The 21,396-nt window shown below is 37.5% G+C and overlaps 1 protein-coding gene across 2 annotated transcripts in view; it reads right to left on the minus strand.

Moving 5' to 3' along the window:
* Unc5c (unc-5 netrin receptor C) overlaps nt 1-21,396 on the minus strand; it is a 365,338-nt gene that overhangs the window by 45,207 nt on the left and 298,735 nt on the right. The window contains exons 6-8 of one of the 2 annotated variants that reach the window (XM_004640634.2): nt 19,212-19,379; nt 16,376-16,540; nt 246-302 (exon numbers count right to left, since the gene is read on the minus strand). In XM_004640634.2, the coding sequence (XP_004640691.1) occupies nt 246-302; nt 16,376-16,540; nt 19,212-19,379 (390 nt within the window). The remainder of the gene's footprint in view (nt 1-245; nt 303-16,375; nt 16,541-19,211; nt 19,380-21,396) is intronic. The other variant, XM_004640635.2, reaches the window with a different exon arrangement.

The raw sequence follows: 21,396 nt of genomic DNA on the forward strand, positions 1-21,396 counted from the left end.
ACTGTTTTCTCAGTTACTGGGCTCAAGCTTTAAATGGTAGACTGATAGATTGGAAAGCTGGCCGAGGCGCGGAATGACCCTTTCTTCTCTCCAGCATTGGAAATCTAATTTGTTTTTCATGTTAGAATGTATTAGGCTCCTATTTTCTGTGTACACATCTGTGATCCAAAGAAAGGCAAACTGGAACTGGGGGCAATAATGTTAAATGATTATTCAGCAACATAAAATCCAGACATCAAACTTACAAGAAAATCCATATTCATTCTGGGTTCTCTGTTCAGTTGAAATGGGATAAATGAAACCTTGAAAAGAAAAAAAAAATGAAACAAAAAATGGAAACAAAATCAAATTAATGCAGGAAACAAGATAGGAAGCATGAAAAATGGTTTAATTAAAAGAAAAGGGAAAGAAACCTGTGGCCCTTTAAAATTCTGGTTCAGTACAGAGTTATGATTTTTTTGTATCCCTGTCTGCACTGGAGCCTCACTAAGAATTAATAAGTAGGCAGATTGAATTTCAGAGCAAAACTGGTCTCGAGTCACTAACTTTGGAGTGCTTAAAGTCTTTCTTTTATTGAGCATAAACTCTAATGGATCTAATTTATTTCAGACATCAAGGGTCATTAGCATAAGGAAAATCTTTTTTCCTTATCCCTGCCATATGCTTTAATTCCCAGGACATACTCAGCAAGGTTCTAAACAGTTTTTTCTTTCTTATTTAATCATAACAGCTTGCTCTCGGTCTAATAGAAATAAAGAAGACCTGTCTTCACTGGTCAAAGGTTAAATACCCATTTACTGCGTTGAGCTGTGACCACCTCTCCCTGCCCCCTCCTATTCAAATCCACTTTTTGGATTTTCTATCATGTCTTGTCCCTTTCATTTCATAGGAATCCAATGAGGATAGCCCAGGGGTTGCACAGGTTGTCAATACAATGGGAACTGGATGTTTTTTATTTGAAATCACTCAAAAATCGATAGGACCTAGAGGGTATAAGGTTAGTTATTTTGGAGATTCAGAAGAATTCTGTAAACTGGACAAAAATACTAACCTCATCTTAAGTGAAAATGAAGAAGTGAAGTTACAAGTTTTCATGTATTCTGAAGCAGGGAACTAATAATAATACAATACTAATCATGATAATACAATGCGGATGAAGACAGAGAGAAAATGCTTCAAAAGGATAAAACAAAGTTTTTGAAATAAAAAATCTGAGAGCAGATTTCAAGTATAACTTATAACTGGCACCAACAATTCTCCAGGGGTTAGTACTCTGCAGCATATGAATTAATCAAATAACGTGGCATCATTTGGATTAATCAAATAAGGAAGAACACGAAGCAAACATAGTACTCAAGGGCAAAAATACAGGGAGACTGTGAAAATTATGACTAATTGGTTCAAAGATGAAAGATCTTTAAGCCTTTTCCACTAAAAGCAACTCCAAAGCATGCCTGGGTAGCTGTTCTGCAGTCTGCAGGACATTTGGTCCTAAAACAAGCTATTTATCTATTTGAGGAACTAATTCTGGGAGATGCACAGTGCTACTTTAATGAAAGAGAGGTTTGCTATAGCACAGATAGGTTTGCTCTGAATTAATTTTTAATGCTTTATTTTAGAGCAAGGATTGCAACCTTCTACTCAGTTTTATAAATATTATATTCCTTATCCTGGTTGTCCGAGTCCATGTATTAGGTTTGATTTTCATTTTTAAACATCTCTGTCTGGTAATAACCTTTTCCCATTTGTATTCTGTTAACTCAGTAAAAGGACATCTGGGACACATACAGGCTTTATTTCAGAAATCCAAACAAGTTCACTATTAGCAGGAGAGAAGAAAAGGATGCCACCCTTTGGAAATGGTGATGTGAGGCAGAGAAATGTCAAAGACTTATTTTTACAGGTGAGAGAGAGAGAGAGAGAGAGAGAGAGAGAGAGAGAGAGAGAGAGAGAGAGAGAGAGAGCAAGGCACTGGGTATGAAATGGGATGCTTGCAAATGTGCTGCTCTTCATCTGGAAAGTCTTGCTAAGGACACAGACATGTGCAATTAGGTGGAAGGGCAGAAGCTTAAGATGCTGCTAGCCAGAGACAAATAGCACAGTCCGCGATTCCATCCTCACTGTAGAACTTGCGCTCTTGACAGGCAAAGAATAATGGAAAGGAATTTTGTAAACTTAATTTTAATTTGTGCTTTCTCTTATTGAGATTATCCAAAGATGAGAGTGATATTTTCAAAGTTACTTAATATTTTGAAATACAATGAAGGTTTATTTTTCTGAGATTTATATTTAACTACAGCAACAGAATGAAAATTAGCATTCTCACTCTTACAACCAACTCCTTGAGCCCCCTTACATTCTAGGCTTTGTTCTAGCCAGGGGAGAATACTTTCCTATATCCAGGGTGCTTATATTATATCTTTACACGACATAAGTCAGTACACAAAGTGCCAGATAATTTGAAATGCTCAAGAAGTCCTCTTAACAATAAATTTTAAAATGTAATATGATTGGAGATATCAAGATGGCCAACCCACAAAATTAGGGAAGAGTTTTTGCTTTTGTTTTTCCAGATACATTTTGAGCTAAGCATTTATGATGAGAAGGAATCACTCAGGTAAAAATCAGGAGGCAGAAATGACCCCGTGTGCAAGATCCTCATATAAAATCAGAGTGGGAGGAGCTGGACGTGTGGGGAGAGGTGAGATGAGGGAGAAGGGCAGCTCCCAGTCCACACAGGCCTGATGGCTCGTAGCACAGAGTTTGAATTTTATCCAACAAAATGCTACATCTGTGACTAAATCCAATTTTGAGAAAAAAAAACTTTAAAAAAATAGAAAATAAATTTCAAAACAAGCAAATTAGGATTTTACAAATGATTTCTGGCTTCGGTGACATCCAACAATGAATCTATCAATATACTTAATGTAGTGTTTACATTTGAGATTGTTCTAAAGTAAAACACAGAAAAACTCAGTATTAGTTATTCTTCATAGCCAATTAGAACCAATCTAGCCAAATGGTTACTTTCCTACATGGGAAAATTTAAAGCAGACTGGTATTAAGTGTTCTCATAATAGCTCAACACCCAATTTACTCTGTTATGGAAACACTGATGAAGAGTTTCAGAAAGCAACCCTAACACACTTTTTTCCATCTCTTTCAAAACACTTCTGCACCTAGAAGTAAAACATCACTTAGAGAGCTGAGATTTAGAGAAGAAAGGGATTACTGTTCCATTCCCTAAATGAGGGGAACGCAGGAGCACTTTTTCGTGTTTGTGTTTATGCCTGTCCATCTAATCCATTTCTTGCAGAACAACTGGGAACATTTTCTTGAGCTAATGAGGTGACCCTGCTGAGATTTGTCCTACCAATAATGAAAAATAGCATCTCTTGCAGAACACAATAAAAAATAATTGTTTTTAGTGTCTCTACCAAAGTTAGGGATTGCAGTCAACTTCCCTGCTACTTGAAAGGAAGGCAGACTAGAAAACACCAGGGCTGTCAGCCAAGGTGGTGAATACTCACGAACTTGAGCTTGTCAGCTCCATGAACTTCAGTTTGACCTATAGCTTGGCCCCTTTAGCTGTGAGAGCTTGGCCCAACTACTTCCCTACTCTAAGCATCAGTTTTCTAAAATGTGTGAGGGCTACAAATACTTGTTTTTATAGCTGTTGAAATGAGATTTGTAAGTGCTGATACATTGCAAGTAATCAATAAATGATGAATAATTATATCATGACACACATGCTAAGCTGGACTAAGACGCTTACTTTTTAAGAGATTTTATTTATAGAGTCAATGCAGCTTATTATTTAATGAGTGACCTTAGGACACTTGTTTGAATTTCAATTTCCCCAGCTATTATAGATGCGAGGAACTCACTCCTTCTGAGAAACTATAAGCAATGGATTCTTAAGTACTGTATACTCTTTCACCCTGTCTTGCATAAAATTTGTGTTTGGCCTTCATCATTTCTGGCAAAGACACAGAGACATGTTTCAGAAGCAGCTTTCCAGGGCCAGAGTTATTAACACTGATGCTCTTTAACAGGTTTCTCAATCTGAAGTGGTGCTACTGCCCACAAAGGTACCTAGAAAAGGGGAGAGGTGTTGATGTTTTGATTGTCACATGATTCAGGGACCTTTTTAGCATTTAATGAGCGGAAGGAAAGCATACTGAATGCCCTGTATTGGGAGGGCGTCTTCCTAAGATGCCCTTAGGAAGATATGTCTAGAGGGCTGGTCAAATAGCTCAGCGGATTAAAGCATCTGCAATCAGGCACAGGGGCTGGGTCTTTGATCCCAGGCCTGCTGTACCGGTCCCACATCCAGGGCGTGCTGAGATGGCAATTGAGACTGAGCATGGTGGCACATGCCTGTAATTCTAGCTCTTGGGAGGCTGTAAACAGGCGGATTACTATGAGTCTGATCTAGTAGTGAGACCCTGAGCACCCTGTAGACCCTTCCCTAAAATACAAAATAAAAAAAAAAGAAAAGAAAAAAGAAAAGTAAAAAGAAAAAAAGGAAGATATGTCTAGAGCAAATGTTCCTCCACAGATGAAAACTATCGGGGTCATCTCTCCTGGACTGAGAAAAGAGATGTAGGATGGAATTTGAGGAAGGGGAAGCTGCAACAGCCAATCTAGGAGTCAATCCAGAGTGTGCCATAGTGGAGCTCTTTATTCTTTGTACGCTCTTCTTTACAAAGTTATTTTTAAAGGAAACTTATATTTTAAAGAGGAGATTTTCCTAACCTGGGGGAATAGGGACTGAAGATTTCACTGTGAAGAAAAATTTTAAGTTTCCCTCAAAGGCATAAACAGTTAAAAAATAGGAGTGGGTCTTTTATTTTATTGTATGCAGTATTGGGGGATGAACACAGGGCCTCTGTATTAGCTACATCCACAGCCCCAACCCCTTTTTGGAGGCAGGGTCTTATTCAGGAGTTAAGTTGCCCAAGTTCAGCTCGAATGTGCCTTTCTCTCTCCTTAGCCTTCCAGAGCTAGCAGCAACACTTTCAGTGGTGAGTGCCAATGTTCCTTTCGTTTGCAGGCCTCTGGTAATTTCAAGAGATCAGCCAGTACAACCTGTTCCGATGAGGAGTTTGAGTTCAAATGTGAGAAGTGATATTTTCAAAGTCACTCAGTATTTTGAAGAATCATGAAGACTTGATCTCAACCTTCTCATCAGTAACGTTGAACAATATGCAAGCTTCACACTGGCCAGCCCCCAAGGAGCCTTCATCACTTCTCGGCTCATGCACATGCACACTGCTAATATTACTGTTACTTTCTGGCTGATGGTATTAAAATGACTTGAGCAAGGAGTGACTTTCCTAATTTATTAGACTGGGGTGAGAGGCTCCATGTTTTTCAGCTGATGTCCAACTACTATAAAAAGTCAGAGCCCATAGACAGCTTCTTTTAAAAGGAAGAAGAACTCTTCTTTATGTCATATTATAGTAGGTAAAACACAGTATCTTTATGGATGTATTTTGGCTAATATCTTTGCTTAATCATATACCTGAACACATCATGTTTAATGAGTTTACATTTGGAAGTTCTCACAGACAATGCCAGAAGCCAAATGTAAATCTCTATTTCCCCAATAAACAGAAACTTCTTAAGGTCTTTCAAAAGTTTTTCATTTTATGCAATGTAGATAGTAGGTGATAAGCTAAAATGATAATTCTATGATCTGTAAGAAAAGGATAATACAAATGAGTAATATTTTCATAGAAAAATAGTAAGAAAATGAAATCATGGCATAAGAAAGGTCATAATCTCTGAGTATCACTGAGTATGTTTAAATTCAAGTCCAAGTCTGCGCATCACTACTTGCAAACCCCTACCATCTTGGAGTCACCCATAGATCACTGAGAGAGCTTCCTCTTTTCACTCCTTGGAGCATGGGTTGGTAATGAGCTTAACGTTATATTCCTGACAACAGCGAGTAAAGGCTGGGTTAAACTTTAGCCCTTGAACTACCACCTTGGACTCTGTAAGTACTACATGAACACTAATCAGTAAACTTAAATGAGATAACATAAATAGAATTGTGTTCTATATGCTCTATATGTTTACATATTTCCAGCTTTATTTGGAATAAAACTGATTGGATGAGGTAACATTAGTGACTTAGACTGCAATACACACACCTCTCCATCAAAAACATTATCATTGATATTAGTGATAGTTAGAAAGGTAAAATAACATATAGTTTTTAATGCCTCAAGTGAGACAACTTCCAAGTAGTATTTTTTTGTTTCAACTGTGCATTAAACAAACAAAAAAATGCAACCAAATCCTAGCATTTCTATGCTAAGGTAACTGCAGAACCTTGCTAAAATGATGCAGCTGCTGTTGCATGATAAGTACATTGTATTTGTTATGAAGCCCTACAGTAGAGAAATATTTAGATGAAAAACATCATTTCTCTCAGCAATGATTCTATGAGGGAAAAATGAATAAGCATCAGAGGGATCCTTACACACCAGAGTATTTCATTTTAAAGCAATAAAATTTGTGACCATTGGGGTCCAGCATCCAATAGCATGCATGAAAACAGGCTTAACAAATAAAACAAATTCATCTTCATATGCTAGCAACTGCTTGTTGGTGTTGGGTAGGCTATCCCCATTCCATGCTTCAGTTTCTTCCTTTGAAAAAAAGAACTTTTATTAGGGGATTATCAACAAATACTCCACAAAATTTTCATTTTGCTTCGCTTTTTTACTTTTTGGGCATTAATTAGATTGAACATGAGTCAGTTTTGTCTCAGCTTGGCCATGTCTAAGCTCGAAAGCTGCAGTCAGAAGCAACAGGCCAGAACCTAACATCAGTGCATGAGGAAGAAAGTGAATAGAATTTAAATTGAATCTGAAATTCCTTCAGCTATAAAACTTAAGACACAGTGACGCTTATGTTCTCCACATTCTGAGTGAGAAGCAGTGATACAGTCTTCAAGGATATCTAAAACGATGGTGTGTAGATTTCTAAGCATAAAACTCTGTCTTTAGATTAAGTACCAAACCTCTGGCCAAAATGGAAAACTGTAGCATTTCATAAGGTTTTCCTGCTTCCCTTAGAGGTTTCCTCATCATATTACAATGTGGTGTTGGCTCTATTACCCGAGTGCACATAAATTGATCTAAGGATGCTGTATCTAGAAAGGGGGGTTGATCTATATCCCATACAGGCCTGAGTGTGCAGGTTATACGGTGATACACGTGCTCAACCGTAGTTCGTAAGTGCAGTAACTGTGTTCTCTACAAGTTTATGTGTCTAAGTAGCCAAGCATTGAGTTAGTTTTAGTTATATTTATCTACTAGAAATATATCGGGCAACTTCACAACTTTTCCCATTTTATATTCCATTGTTAGAAGAATTTTTGTTTTTAATAGTTTCTTCTTCTTGACCTAGCTGTGGGATTAAACCAAAATGTGGGATTTTCTTACCCCAATTACAGTCTTCTTGGATGCAAATGTTCTTATTAATACCTCAAGGGCCATTCAGAATAAACCTGTGCAGCTTCTCTTCCTTTCCTTGCAGGTCAGTTCTTATCTTGCAAACCCATCAGGGCTGCACTAATGATGTCAAAGGTCAGGACTGTCAAAGCCATCAAGGGTCCTTTATTGTAATTTACTACCCTTCTGAGAGTTTATTTATTCATGAGGCTTATGGAACTCCAAATAAATGAATACATAAATTCTAGGACATGTCAACAAAACTCCAGAAGAACATTTGGTTGTCACTGATGTCAGTCCCCCAAGCTTGCCATGGTAATCTGTGGCTCCAGCACTTAGGGCAGCTGGCCATGCTGTACTAAGCTTGTCCAAGTGCTGTTCCCAGAAGTCACTAGCCACACTCTTCAGAAAATGAATGGCAGATTACTGATGCCCCAAATATGGAAGTCCTATCTCCCGACTCACATAGGTGCGGTATAAATGTTGACAATTAGCCAATCAGTTCAGCACAATCAAACCCCTATCGGCTACCCAGGTGTTCTTTAGTAGCAGACTTCACCCACCTCAATGCTTTTACAGAATACTACACAGCTGAATTCAAAGGTGATGATATTCGTATCCTCCTCAGGTAGGAAGCAAAATCAAAATCATGTAGATGACTAAAGTAATGGGGCTAAATCCTAAACTTTTAGGTAAAAAAGCACATTCAGCTAATGCCGAGCCCGCACTCGGATGTTCTGGAAGGAGCCCTGCAGCTCTGCAGGTGTGGTCAGTGTCACTTTCTGGATTCTGTCAAAGTTTTCCTGGGGGTGAAGATCTGGCTTTTGTCTTCTTACGCTAACCTGCCTGGGCCCTGTAGGTGTTCATCGGGTTTCTATGGGCTCAAGTTTCTAACCACATCCCTGCTTTCAAAAGCAGGAAAATGTTTTACCAGAAAGGAAAAACAGCAAACCACAGTGATTATGCCGGAGACTGTGGAGCACTGTGCTGGGCAGGCAGTTCATGCACAGAATATTTATTTGCCAGCTGGGACACTACATGTATCAAGATCTACACAAACACAGCTATGACATCAGCTTCTTCCAACTGCAGATAAAAGCACTCACTGTCTAACATTCACAATTATGCTTTCCTATCAAACTTCATTCTGAGAAGACCTGTCTCAGGAACTTACTAGCACCTCTGCGAATGCTTACTATGGGTGGTTATAAACACGTCATCCTGAAGTCAGGGCAGGACAACAGGTAAGCTAAATGCTCTCCCACATGAAATGCACCTGGGATCCCAAGGGCCCCAATCTGCAACGTGTCCATGCTGAATTTACATGCAGCAAGCTCTGCTACTTCCTCTGGTGAGAATTAATAGAACAGAAAAGTATGACATGTAAATGTTTTAATGAATAAAAAGTGCTGAGTTTGCAGAATGCATAACTTTTTAATTTCCCCAAGTCAGGAAGTTCACTGATGCAGACACAATTCAACTGGTTCTTGTTAGAAACACTGCAATTTTAAACATGTCTTCTATGACATAAGCCTTCTTGGGCAAGAAAGAATAATTCCAAATTCTCATTTGAATTCTTACATATGCCTGTGTAGAACTTCAAAGTGAAAATGGGATTACAAGCTAAAATCCATAGGCATAATCAAAGGCATGTGATCACCTAATGCAGTGGATTTGTAAATAGACGTAAATCCTCATTTCCAAACCAAGGTGCATGCATGACATAGACTTTGCAGTACTGGAGACTGAATTTGGGCATTCACACCCACCTACAGCCCCAGTACTTTATTTTCTTTGAGACAGACTCTCTCTAAGAATCTAAGTTGTCCAAGCGGGGCTAAAACTTGCAGTCTTCCTGCCACACCTTCCCAGAGTGCTGGGATTACAGATGTGTGCTACCACATCTGGCTGACAAAGTAAATCTTCTTACAAATTCACTACAAAAAGATAAAAATTCAAAATTATCAAGTTTTAGAAATACAATTTTATTCTAACGTATAAATATACTTACTGGCTTAGCATATTTTAGGAAACTTCTGAAGGACTTTCTTCTTTCCTGCATACCATTTTTTCCCTAGGTGCTGTTCTTTCCCTTTTACTCTCTTCGCCCACCATTTCATGTATGTTTATTGTAAAAATATACTACAAAACAGAAGGGGGCCTACTTTCATATTATTTTAGGGATGATAATAAAGCAGCCTGAATAGTTTGATGGACAGACAGTGTGAATGACCTTCCACTACAGCCTTCTGAATAAAATAAATTATTCTGTGGTATTCTAAAGTAAAAACAGCAAAAATCTGTTATTAATATTATGTTTCTTTCTCATACATCACTGATCAGACATGTGTTTTCATTAGTTTTCACTACAAGACATTGCTCTTTCTTGTCCAGTGTGATCCATGCCATTTGGCATATCAAAAGCCTTTGTTTTGTTTTAAAAAATGGTTATTTTCCTTAAAAGACTTAACAACATATCTATATCCAAGAATGTCTAGCTTGCTTCTGGGACACATAAGTGATTCTGCTGGTTTCTAATTATCCTCTCCTAGTAGACTTTAATAAAATAGTACCAATTTCTGGAAGAGATCATTTGAAGGCACCAAAACTTGATTTTATTGTAGCAGTGACATCTTTAAGGACAGTGAGATGACGGGATCCACGTGGGTGCATACGCATGAGTGTATGTGAACTAGTTAAAATATAAGCTGATATATGCGAGCAGTCTAAAAATGTGGTAGAGCTTCAAAATTGTTCAAAGGTTGTGATCTTGTTTCACAAATGGAATTAAACACCACCACACAATAAACAAGATTTATCAAACAGTCCAAGTTTGGTTTCAAGGACGGCGTGATATGTATATGACAGGCAACTGGGAAATAATGCAGAAGTGTAACTCAATCCAAATCCCCACGCCTTCCAAATACTTGATTTACGGGATGTAAGGAGCCCATGCCACCTGGGGTTTATACTAGTAGGGTTTTCTGTGAGTATCTTATTAAATATTGTTTTTGGTAACCTAATTTGAATCAATGGGACTAGATTTTCAGGATAAGCCAACAATATTGCTATGCCTCCAGTGCAGAGGTCCCCAATTCCAACGTCATGCTGCTGCTGCAGCTCACACTCAGCATTCCTTTCCAAATGCCAGTTATAACTGTGAGATTAATGGCACATTAAGTATCAAGAATGTGGGCCGGGGAGATGGCTCAGTGGAATAAGTTCTTCCCTGGCAATCACAAGGGCTTGAGTTCAATCCCCGGTTTAAAAAAAAAAAAAAAAAAAGTATAAAGAACGTGTAGAAGTGAAAGCATACAGAAAAAGAGAAAATGGCCCACGATCTTAGAAGCTCCCCAAATGCTTAACTTTCCATGGTTTTTTCCCTATGTTTATTCCCAAGTAGTTTTGACAAAGTGCACATATAATCTACATTCTGTTTTTCTGTGTTAAAACATGAGTATTTTAGTGGTTGTATGATGTTCCACTTGAGGGGTGTAACCACTACCTTGATGATGGGCTCTGGGTTTTTCAATTTTATAATAATAAAAATAAAAACTATAGACATATTTGGCATAATATTTCCAAGTGTTCTTATTAATTATTTAAAGAATGCTCATTTAAATATGATAACTGAGTCAAAGTGCCCTGAATAATTTTAAAGTTCTTGACTTATATCATAAAATTGTTTCCCCAAATAATTGTAATGACTCTATATTACCACTAGCAAAATATGACAGCTTCCAGTTACCTATAAGTTTTGACATTTGACATTATAGAACCTCCTACTTAACTATTTTTGACATTTAACATTATTATATTTTTAAAATATTAAACACTACCATAAGTGATCTTCAGTCTTTAAATGAAGAATTTCTTTTCTTTTTTCTTTTTTTTGGTAGAACTAGGAATTGGGGATTGAACTCCGACCTTTGAGCTTGTCAGGGAAGTACTTATAGATGAAGAATTTCAATTAGCATCATTCGTTTCTAAGAAAGATTTCTAAGATGTCTTACAAGATTATCAGTAGGCTGGCAAATAATTTTTAAAGATTTTGATCAATTATTCAGTGAAAATTAAACACTCTGAAAACTATCAAGTCCTAGAGTAAGTCTGTGATTTAGAGTTAACGGCAAACACAATGTCTATGTATTACATACTCATAATGGGAAATAGAATTGAAAAAGTAGTCCAATCATATAGTAAAGATCATTAATTAGACATTTAAAAATATTGCAACTTCCCCTTACTAATTTTTAATCATTCTAGGTAATTATGAATCCAGTCTATCAATAATAAATAGTGTAAAAGTATATTTTCCTATAATTTGTAATTTCCTCTACAGATGAGTTAATTCATTTACCTTATTGTCCCACATATATGTAGATTTATTTCTAGCATTTTATTTATTTTTGAAGTTACCATAACTTTTCATTCTTCATTTCTCTCTAGCCCCCCCAAATTATTTTGAATTTATTCAGTCATATTGTTAAATTCGTAGTCAGCCTTAACATTTTAATAAAACAATTGAATCAGTAAAGTCTAGTACAATAATGGAAACAATATATGAAACAGTATATGGAAATTGGCAAGTTCTACCTTGGTGCACACCTTCCTGTGTTCCACATTAACACTGCCTACAACGTAGCTCCATCTTATTTGCCATTGCCCCTCAATTGGTCTTCTTCACTTTATTTATTTGTTCACTTGAACAGGGTTTTGTTATGTTGCCTTGGCTGGTCTTGAACTCCTGGATTGATCCTCCTGCCTCAGCCTCCCCAGGGACTGAGACCACAGGTGTGCCCTGCTCACTGTCATATCTAGTTCTCTGCTCTATTTCAAAGAATCAATTCTAGTTATTTTATTTGTGTATTTGGCTGTTGCAGGATCTCACTACACAGCTCAGACATGAGTTGATCCTCCTTCTTTCAGCCTCCCCAGAGCTGGGATTATAGGCACATGCCACTATGCCCAGACTCTGGGGGCAGGGCTGGCAAGGCAAGTGGTGCTGGGGATCAAACTGCAGTCCCTGTGCTTGCCGAAGCTTGCCTAAGCAGGCATTTCAGTCCACTGAGCTCTCTTGCTGGCCCTCAAAGAATCAGTTCTTATTTTAGTCTTCTGGTAATCTAGTGAGGATTTATGAATATTAAGCATTCTCTCCTAATTATGTGAAAACCTTAAAAATTTTTTGTTTAGTAATAAATGTTGAATTTTTTTATCTTATCCTCCATGTACCTTCACATCTTTTACATAATCATTACCTTTATCTTTCTTCCCTGTGCTGTGAGAAGTTTTATGAGGTAAATATTCCAGTTTACTAAATTTTTCTTCAACCTTATCTATAGTTATTCTGGATCTCATTTTAAATCTTCTATTAAGTTTTAAATTTCAATAGTCATACTTAAATTTCTAGACCATCTATTAGTTTTTTCAAATGTATTTGTTCTTTTATAAGATATTCTATTATTTATTATGCTTATATTCACTTTAGTACTTTATTCATATATTCATATGGTACTTTTACTTACTATTATGTAGTCTGATTCAGATTGCACTGAGAACTCTATTATTAAAACTCTAACTTATTAATTATGCTGCCGACTCTCTCAGGGTGGGTGGGCAGTTCTCTTGGGTGACTAGAGCTGGGTATTGTGAGCTCATTATTTTCAGGAGTGGGCTGTTTTCATCAAACCAATATGCTTAGGTAGCACAGAGCAGTTTGTCATTTGCTCTGCTAGTGCCCCAGAAATTTTACTAATTATTTTAATTATACATCTTTAGGCTTTTGTTCTGTGTCAGTACCACCCTTGGGCTCTGAGGTCACCCACCTCGGCTCTGCTGGTGGCAACTGTACCTCTGATACTTGAAGCCCTCCTTTCCTTGCTCCCTTCCCGCCTTGCTGCCTTTGTGTGTGTGTGTGTGTGTGTGTGTGTGTGTGTGTGTGTATCTGCAAGCATGAGGGCATGTATTTTTTAAACTATTTATTTATTTATTTGGTATAGGGTCTCACTAAGCAGACTGCTTTGACTCATAGTGATCCTCCTATCTCAGCCTCCCCAGTGCTGGGATTACAGACATGGGCCACCTCTCCCAGTTTCAATGGCTGGCACAGTGTGGGGCCTGCATATCACATGGTATTGGGAACTGAACCTGTGTCCTTGTGCTTGCCAGGCAGGCACTTGGACCACTGAGCTATCTCCCCAGCCCACATATGTGTTTTTTAAGTTGTTGTACTTTCCCCATATCCTCTGATTCAAAGGTTTTTTGATTAAGGTAAGTGGTTAAGGAAGAAAAGCAACTGAATTTGATTGTTGTTAACAACAAACATTCACAATAATATTTTCTATGGACTTCATTCTTTATTGCTCTTCAATATCCATTTAGCTTTTAAAAATACTACATTATAAATTCTAGCTGATTCTGAATCCTATTTGCATCCATTATGAACTTAAATTTCTCTTTCATAGCAGTGTACATATGTTGCTATCAAAATGGTTTGTATGTAAATTCAAGTGGATTCAGAGGTGATATTTCCTATTTGGTTCAATGGTGATAGATAAGCTTTATTTTCAGATAGTGTTGTTAGATTGCTGAAGAGCCAGGTATTAACATTCAAGACACTTATTCTGCCAAAGTGCATGAACGTTAAATGATGCAAATTGCAACCTTTTTCCTGTTTTCTATTCTTATTCTTTTTTCTTTACATAGACCTTGTCCTTCTTGCAAGCTTTGTAGTTTCATCTTTAGAAAGCTTTTGTTTTCTAAAATAAGTGCCAAAGCAACCCTACTTCTTTGAAAGACGTTTCCAGCAATACACTGCCAGAAACCCCAAGCTTACTGGTAAACAGAAAGTATAGCTTTCACTGTAAAATACTATAATTACACAGCACAGCAATATCTCTGTGGTTTTTATCACAGAGGAAATCAATAGCAGTATAGACTACAATCCTCTGTTGGGCTCAAGTAGATATAAGAGGGGAGAAGAAAGAGCTTATTGACTTAGTAGGTAGCAAATCAGAGCAGCAGAAATAACTAGCCCTTTAATAGAATATTTTTAATCCACACACCAAAATTTTTCCATCTAATAAAAGACTTAATAAAACAAACAGACAAGCAGACAGACAAAAAGACAGATAGCCATCTCCCCTTGTAGCCCATTTTTCTTCTCTGTCAATACCCCCTTCCAGGCTGTCACCACCAGCAAACATCCATAAGGAAAAGTTGTACTGCTCTGATGTTGGCAGAAATTATGGATGTTAAGGGATTGTATGGAATATAAATCTTAATTTGAATAGTTCATGTTTGTATTTGACAAAAGCCACAGTAAAGAAAGTGTCATTTTGTACAACCAATAAAAGATCCAGAGTTCCAACATGTGGCATTATTTTCCTTATGAAATAGCCTGCTGTTAAAATTTTTTAATATGCACAGTAGAAAGAGTGGGTATTAAATCATCCAAGGTTGAACTATTGTACTGAGAGAGGGAGACAGCATAAAAGAGAAAAACTCCAAACATTGCTACTTTTCTATCACACGAATCAGTACATTCTACAGAAAAGGAAAATACTAAATGAGAAACTGTTGAAAAAAAATGTCTTGTGCCTGTCATGCTGTTATTTTAACCCTCAATTCAAACTCTTGCCTGGAGGAACAATCCCTGAATCTCTGGGTAAATGGTTAGCAAACAGATGGATCCTTTTCATTCTCGCATTTCTGGTACCAACTTAGCAAGATGCACAGTAGCTGTCCCCAATCACAATCAGAAGCTGCACGCTGCTGTCAGCAACAGCCTGCTTTCAAAGAAAGCAGTGTGTGGGCAACATAAAAATGAGAGCCCTACTGGATAGCTATTCCCTGTGAGCAACATTATTATTTATTTGCATGTTAAGTAAGATTTCTTTTTAAAGGTCCTTGTGTGTATAGACTCTGGTAAACAGAATTGTGTGTATGTGGTGAAAACGAAATACTTTTTTTTTTAAATAACAAATACAAACATCCTATACAAATATATCTGGTTGCTTGTATTCTGCAAGCAGATTGTAACGTGTTATGAGAACCATCAATATTTGGCCACTGTAAGATCAGATCCAAACGTGATACACTGCTTGCTCTGCTGCCTGCACTGGAGGGACTGCAGAGTACCTCTACCACCTTAATTCATGGTCATGACAAGAAATGATAAACTATCAACATGAAAAGCATTCTCAAGAAAGAAAACAAGTTTGCAAGTATAATAAATCAAATCACTTTCTCATTAGGAAAATGTAAGTTAACAACGATACAAAACCAGAGACTATTTAGGTCATAGTACTCATTTTATGCCTGAGTTAATCTTTTGTACTTATTTTAAAACTTTAAGTAAGGTCTGTGTAAGTTAACTAAATTATAGCCAACTATCGCTAGTAACACAGACCCACCAATCTCAAGTTCTGTGAAGATGTTCTTACTAAATAATTATTGCAAATTAGTAAGATATAAACCTGCAGAGGCAGGTGCCATCCTTATAAGTTTTATAACTGGTTTGTTGCCACGCATGAACAATGAAATAAGTAGCTCACTTTTTGGACGTCATAGTTTGGTTCCTTGAGGGGTACAAGGTGCCCTTTGCTACCTGCTAATAAAACTGAGTCATAATTCTGTGGTCCGGACAGAATGATGAACGCACTGCATGCTTGCAAGAAAGCTGCCTGTCCTTTGTTAGCTGGACACAGTTTACTCATTCTGTTTCCTGGAAGATAGTTTTATCCAGCTTTGAGAGAAAGCTATGCTACTGCTACATTGTCGCAGTTTATTATTGCTCAGTCTTTCATTTCTAACACTCCCTCCCAAGACGTCAGAATGACTCACTCTCAGACCCTCCCTCCAGACCCTCCCTCCGCATCCTGTCCCAGGTTGCTCCCAGGACTTACTCTGCATGCAGAGTCCATCGGTGCAGTTCTTGGACTGCAGGACCAGCCCTTCGCAGTCTTTGCCCCCGTTCTTGGGCGCCGGTGCCGTGCATTCCCTCCGGCGCCAGTGGGTGCATTCTGTCCCGCAGGTGGACCACTTGCTCCACGCGGTCCACCTGCCATCCACTGCCACAGAAAAGTCAGTGTCAGTCAGAGGGGGAGGCAGCTACATGCAAGTGCAGGGTGCAAACCCAATTACAAGACAATAGCATGAACAGTAGACAAAGCCCGGCCAGAAGGCTCAGTCACTCCAACTCGGGACATGGGTCACAGCTCCCTCACTGACAAGGACGATGGGCCTTGGGAAGCTATGGGAGCCACAGTTGGCCCCACGACTTGAGCACAGCTAGGTCATGGTGGTGCTCCCTGTCCTTTCCAAGGACACTGCTGCATTTTGTACTGAAAATGGGAAGGGTCCCCATGGGCGCAAGTCTCCTTCCTGCTTAGTTTCATGTGGTCAGCGAACGTCAATTTGTACAGGAGTTTGGAGGAAAGGTTGGCCCTGTGGGGCAGAGACCCACCCAGCTTTCTCTCCTCTCTCTGGCTCTCCCGCCGTGCTCCCATCACCCATCCCTTCCATCTGTATGTGTCCTCTTTACATTAGCACATGTTTGTGGCACGCAACGTTACACTCATCTTAGGGTGTAGGCACATGGACTTATTTATTTTAATTTTCCTTTCCCCTCCCCTCCTCTCTTTTCTTCTCTCTCCATCTCTAGATCCCTTCTCATCTGCAGAAAATCTGTCACTTTACTCGCTGACTGTCTAGCCTTCATTTCATTCTGTAAGTTAGTATTTATACTTTTGAGTTTCTCATATAAGACATTATATGATTCTTAAACTTGTGTGTTTGATATATTCTTTTCATTTTTAACATACAGATTGCTGGTTGTGCTGAAACCTTCTGCCATGTCTTCTGAACATGATTATATTACTTTCTATTTATTATCTGATGACTCCATTCCATTATGTGATGATATATCCATGCATATTTACTAAAATAATATTTAGTTAAGTTCCTAATTTTTCCAGCCATTTGTTCAGAATTGAGTTACTTTCTTCTTATTTTTGTGGTTGACAGGATTATTTTCAATAATAATGAACTGAGATGTCTCTACTTCAAAAACACTACTTAAATCCCAAGTTGGAAAAAATATAGAATAAATTTCACTGTCATACTTTGCTGTGCATTTTTTAAAGTTTCTTATGGGAATGTTGAGCTGAGTTTAAAAAAATATTCCTTTTGTTGAAACACATAAGTTAATATAATTCAATTCCATGTAAAATAATATCAAACATCATTTATTAAGATTTCAAACCTCTGAAATATACATATTGATAAAAGCGACTAAGTTGTAATAGTTTATGTAACTGAGAAATACATGATTTTATAGCCTAATTGCTACATGAATATATCATACATAATGTGCATGAAAATGTAAGTATGTGTAAGTGAAAAATGAGGAAAGCATTTGTATTTCTATCCTGCAGCACTGGCTGTACAAACAACTCCCAAGTATCTGGAGCAAAGATATTCGCTTTGACCTAGATTCTGAGCTAGCATCTTTGCTTTCATCCCCAATGCACTGAAACACACAAGCACTCAGGCACGCACGCGCACACGCACACACACACGCACATGCGCGTGCACACACACACATTTCAATTCAAATCGATCAATGCACTTTTAATTGTGGAGTGAGCATCTAGATAAAATATAGGATAGTATAGGATAAAAATCTCAAATTCTAAAGCTTAAGTATCAAATTTGTGCCATAAATAAAGGGTTGGAAAGAGTTCAGTGAGAGACTGCTTTGGTACTTGGATATCACACTTGGGAATGTGACATGCAAATTGTGTTTTCTATCTAGTTGATTTCTTCAGTTCATTTCTAACAAAGGTTCTATTTGATAAAGAAGAAAACATCTGGTAAAATAAAGAAAAGTAAAGGCTCTGTGTATCTCAACAATGAAACTGATAACATAATAACTACTCAAGGAACACACTAAATTTATGAGTTTTTTGAAAATAATTTCAACTTAACTTTGACATGCTATATAATTACCCATGTTAGCAGATTTTGGCAAATATTAATATTAGTTTACTTAGGAACAGGAGTGGCTATCAATATAAAATAATACAGAAATATGCCCAGAGGTAGAGGGACGCTCTCATGCTGTAGGGGTGGAGGGATGCAATTCACTACGGCAAACAACTCGCAAATAAATGACCAACATGCACAGATAATAAAGAGCTGACTGCATTGTATTTTCAAAATCCATTATCCCACATGTCACAATGTTTTGCTTCCTTTTAATTTATTCCAAATGCTTTATTTGCCCTTTCTCAGAAACTGACATTACATATCAAATAGTCCAGTATAAAACATTATCTAAATTTCATTTCCAATTAATTCCCATGGTTTTCTGAAGATCAAGTGTTATTGCTAAATGTGTAGTTTTCTATGCTGTTCAAGTCCCTTGAATTATAGAATCTGCAATCTTGGCTTAGTGGTTCCATTGAATACTCTAGGGGGATTATGTTTAGAAGTGTTCAGCTAGCAACTGCTTTGTATTATTTTGCATGTTTAGATCACAAAGCTAAGAACTCTTTCAAAGAAATTATTTGATTTTTCAGCTATGTAAACACAGAACTTAGAATAGCTTTAAATACTGTTTATCACACCTTTATGTCAGTTTATCATACATTTATGTCAAAGGTAAGGCCTTTGATCTGTTTCTGAAACCTACTCTAGAAAGATGGGACATATGTGGAGGAAGGGCCCTGGATTGCTTACCTGGGCATAGTGTGGTACAGACTATTTTCTGCACACTCTGCCCTTCACAGAAAGCACCACCATTGAGCGGAGCTGGGTTGGTGCAGGTCCTTGTGCGTTTCTGAAACCCTCGTCCACAGCGGCTGTTGCACACGGACCACTCTGTCCAGGTTGACCAGCCACCATTGACTGAAATGAGGAGAGTCATACAGAGTGCATTAAACATCTTGCATGCACCCCCAGACATGCAAACCACACAATACGTAAATGAGGGGTCAACTCACAGTGACTACTAAAAAGCCTAAGTGGGCATTGTTTTAAAGTTTTGTTATACAGCTGAAGATTCGAAAAATAAAGATAAATAAAATTATTGACTAAGATTTACTCACTCAAAACAAGAAATAAGGCTGCATTTCCTTTGTTGGCTAAAGTTCTTTAAAAGTATGTATCTTTTACCTAGCCAAGCTCTAAAAACCATGTTTGATAGCTGATCTCAAATAATGAATGTTTACATCCTTAAGCCAAGGCTAAAAAAGGACCTGTAGCATGAGAACTAATCAAAAATCACTTAGCCTTCTTAAAAAACGATGACTGGTTATTTTCTGTAACACATGCAAAATTCAAAACCTTTTAAGGATTCTTCATTTCAAAAACTGATGAATGAACCTAGTTAGAAAGAAAATCTCATAGTGTTGGAGTGGTAAACAAATTGACTAGTAATCTGATTGACTTAGCAATTAGTTGAGATCATTGAAATGGGCACCCATTTTGTGTGGGAAGTCTAATTATAATGTTTGATGGAGCTGTCAGTATACATGTGATTAAAAACCTATACCCTAACACTATTGGCAGTATTCATCTCTAGAGAGCTCCCTCTACAAAATGCTTTAAAAAAAATTCAATAGTGTGAGTCTATGCAATTATTGCAATGAAATAATTCCTCTTTTGTTGCAATGAAGTAATTGATAACAAAAATTATTTGCTGGTAGTTAAAGGATGGTACAACTAGTAGAATCATTTGCTTTCATATTGTAAACAAATGTGGTAACCACTGAAATAACACAAAGCTCATATATAAGTATCATTTGTCCAACATTTTACTTCTAGATACCTATCCACTAGGGAATATATTCTTATATACAGAGATATTTTCCACATCAGTTTTTTTTAACATAATAAGTAATTAAAAACATCTATAATGTTAAAAAGTAGGACACTACGTAAGTTTACGTGATGGACTTCTTTAAAGCAGCCACTGAAATTGACACTACAGAATGTTATAGTAAGTATTTAGTACAGTAGATATTTCCATGTTATAGTTTAAGTAAAAATATACTTTTTCACATCCTGTCTATGCATAGAAAAATCCATGGTATAATTTTAAAATATTATCTTTAGATGACAGGATTATATTCATAGGGGTTTTCTTAAGCCTTTATTGTGTTTTAAAATTTTCTCTAGTAGATACATATTTATAGTCTAAAGTGACTTGTAGTGTAACGAACAGTAAATATAAAACAGACTTAAAGTAAGACATGCTGGCTGGATGTATGTTTTGGATGGAATTCAGGTAAGGTTAACCTAGGAGCTGTGGATAATTTATTTCATGAAGCCACAAAAAGCATAAGTGGATGGTTGATGCGGAGCGCTTCAGGTAGAGTTCCAGAAAGCAACTTAACCTACCCGTCTGTGTAGGTTTCAACATGTCACAGGCCTGTCAGTAAGAACTTCCTGCTAGCATAGTGTCAGGTTATGGGATCAATGTACTGCTCTGCTAAAATTTTAGTGAAAAGTAAGCAGTCAGAAACTTTTAGAGACAGAAAGCTCTCTGCAGAACCCAGGCATATCCCTTTGTTCCAGAAAAGATGACAAGTTGCATGGTCAGGTAGTGGAACACCTACTCTAAGAGCACAAGATACCTCATGCTTAGTCCTCGGCCTTAGCTCAGAGGGCTTCAGTTCTTTGTGTTTGTTCTTTCCTGGGGACAAGCACCCACTCCATTTGTGGATACTGAAAGTGTGCTACACTTAGGAAAAGCTTTGCATGTATATTAACTATCTATATAACACATCTATATATAGTCTGCCCTCGTTAGTTATTTATGATTGGGACACACTGTGATTGGGATCCATTTCTCCTTTGCATTTCAAATACCACTAATCAAGTCTTTCAGGCGGTTTAGACAAAGATAAAAAGTAGGAAACAT

This window comes from Octodon degus, unplaced genomic scaffold (genome assembly GCF_000260255.1).
Source record: "Octodon degus isolate 3935 unplaced genomic scaffold, OctDeg1.0 scaffold00125, whole genome shotgun sequence".
NCBI classification, from domain to species: Eukaryota; Metazoa; Chordata; class Mammalia; order Rodentia; family Octodontidae; genus Octodon; species Octodon degus.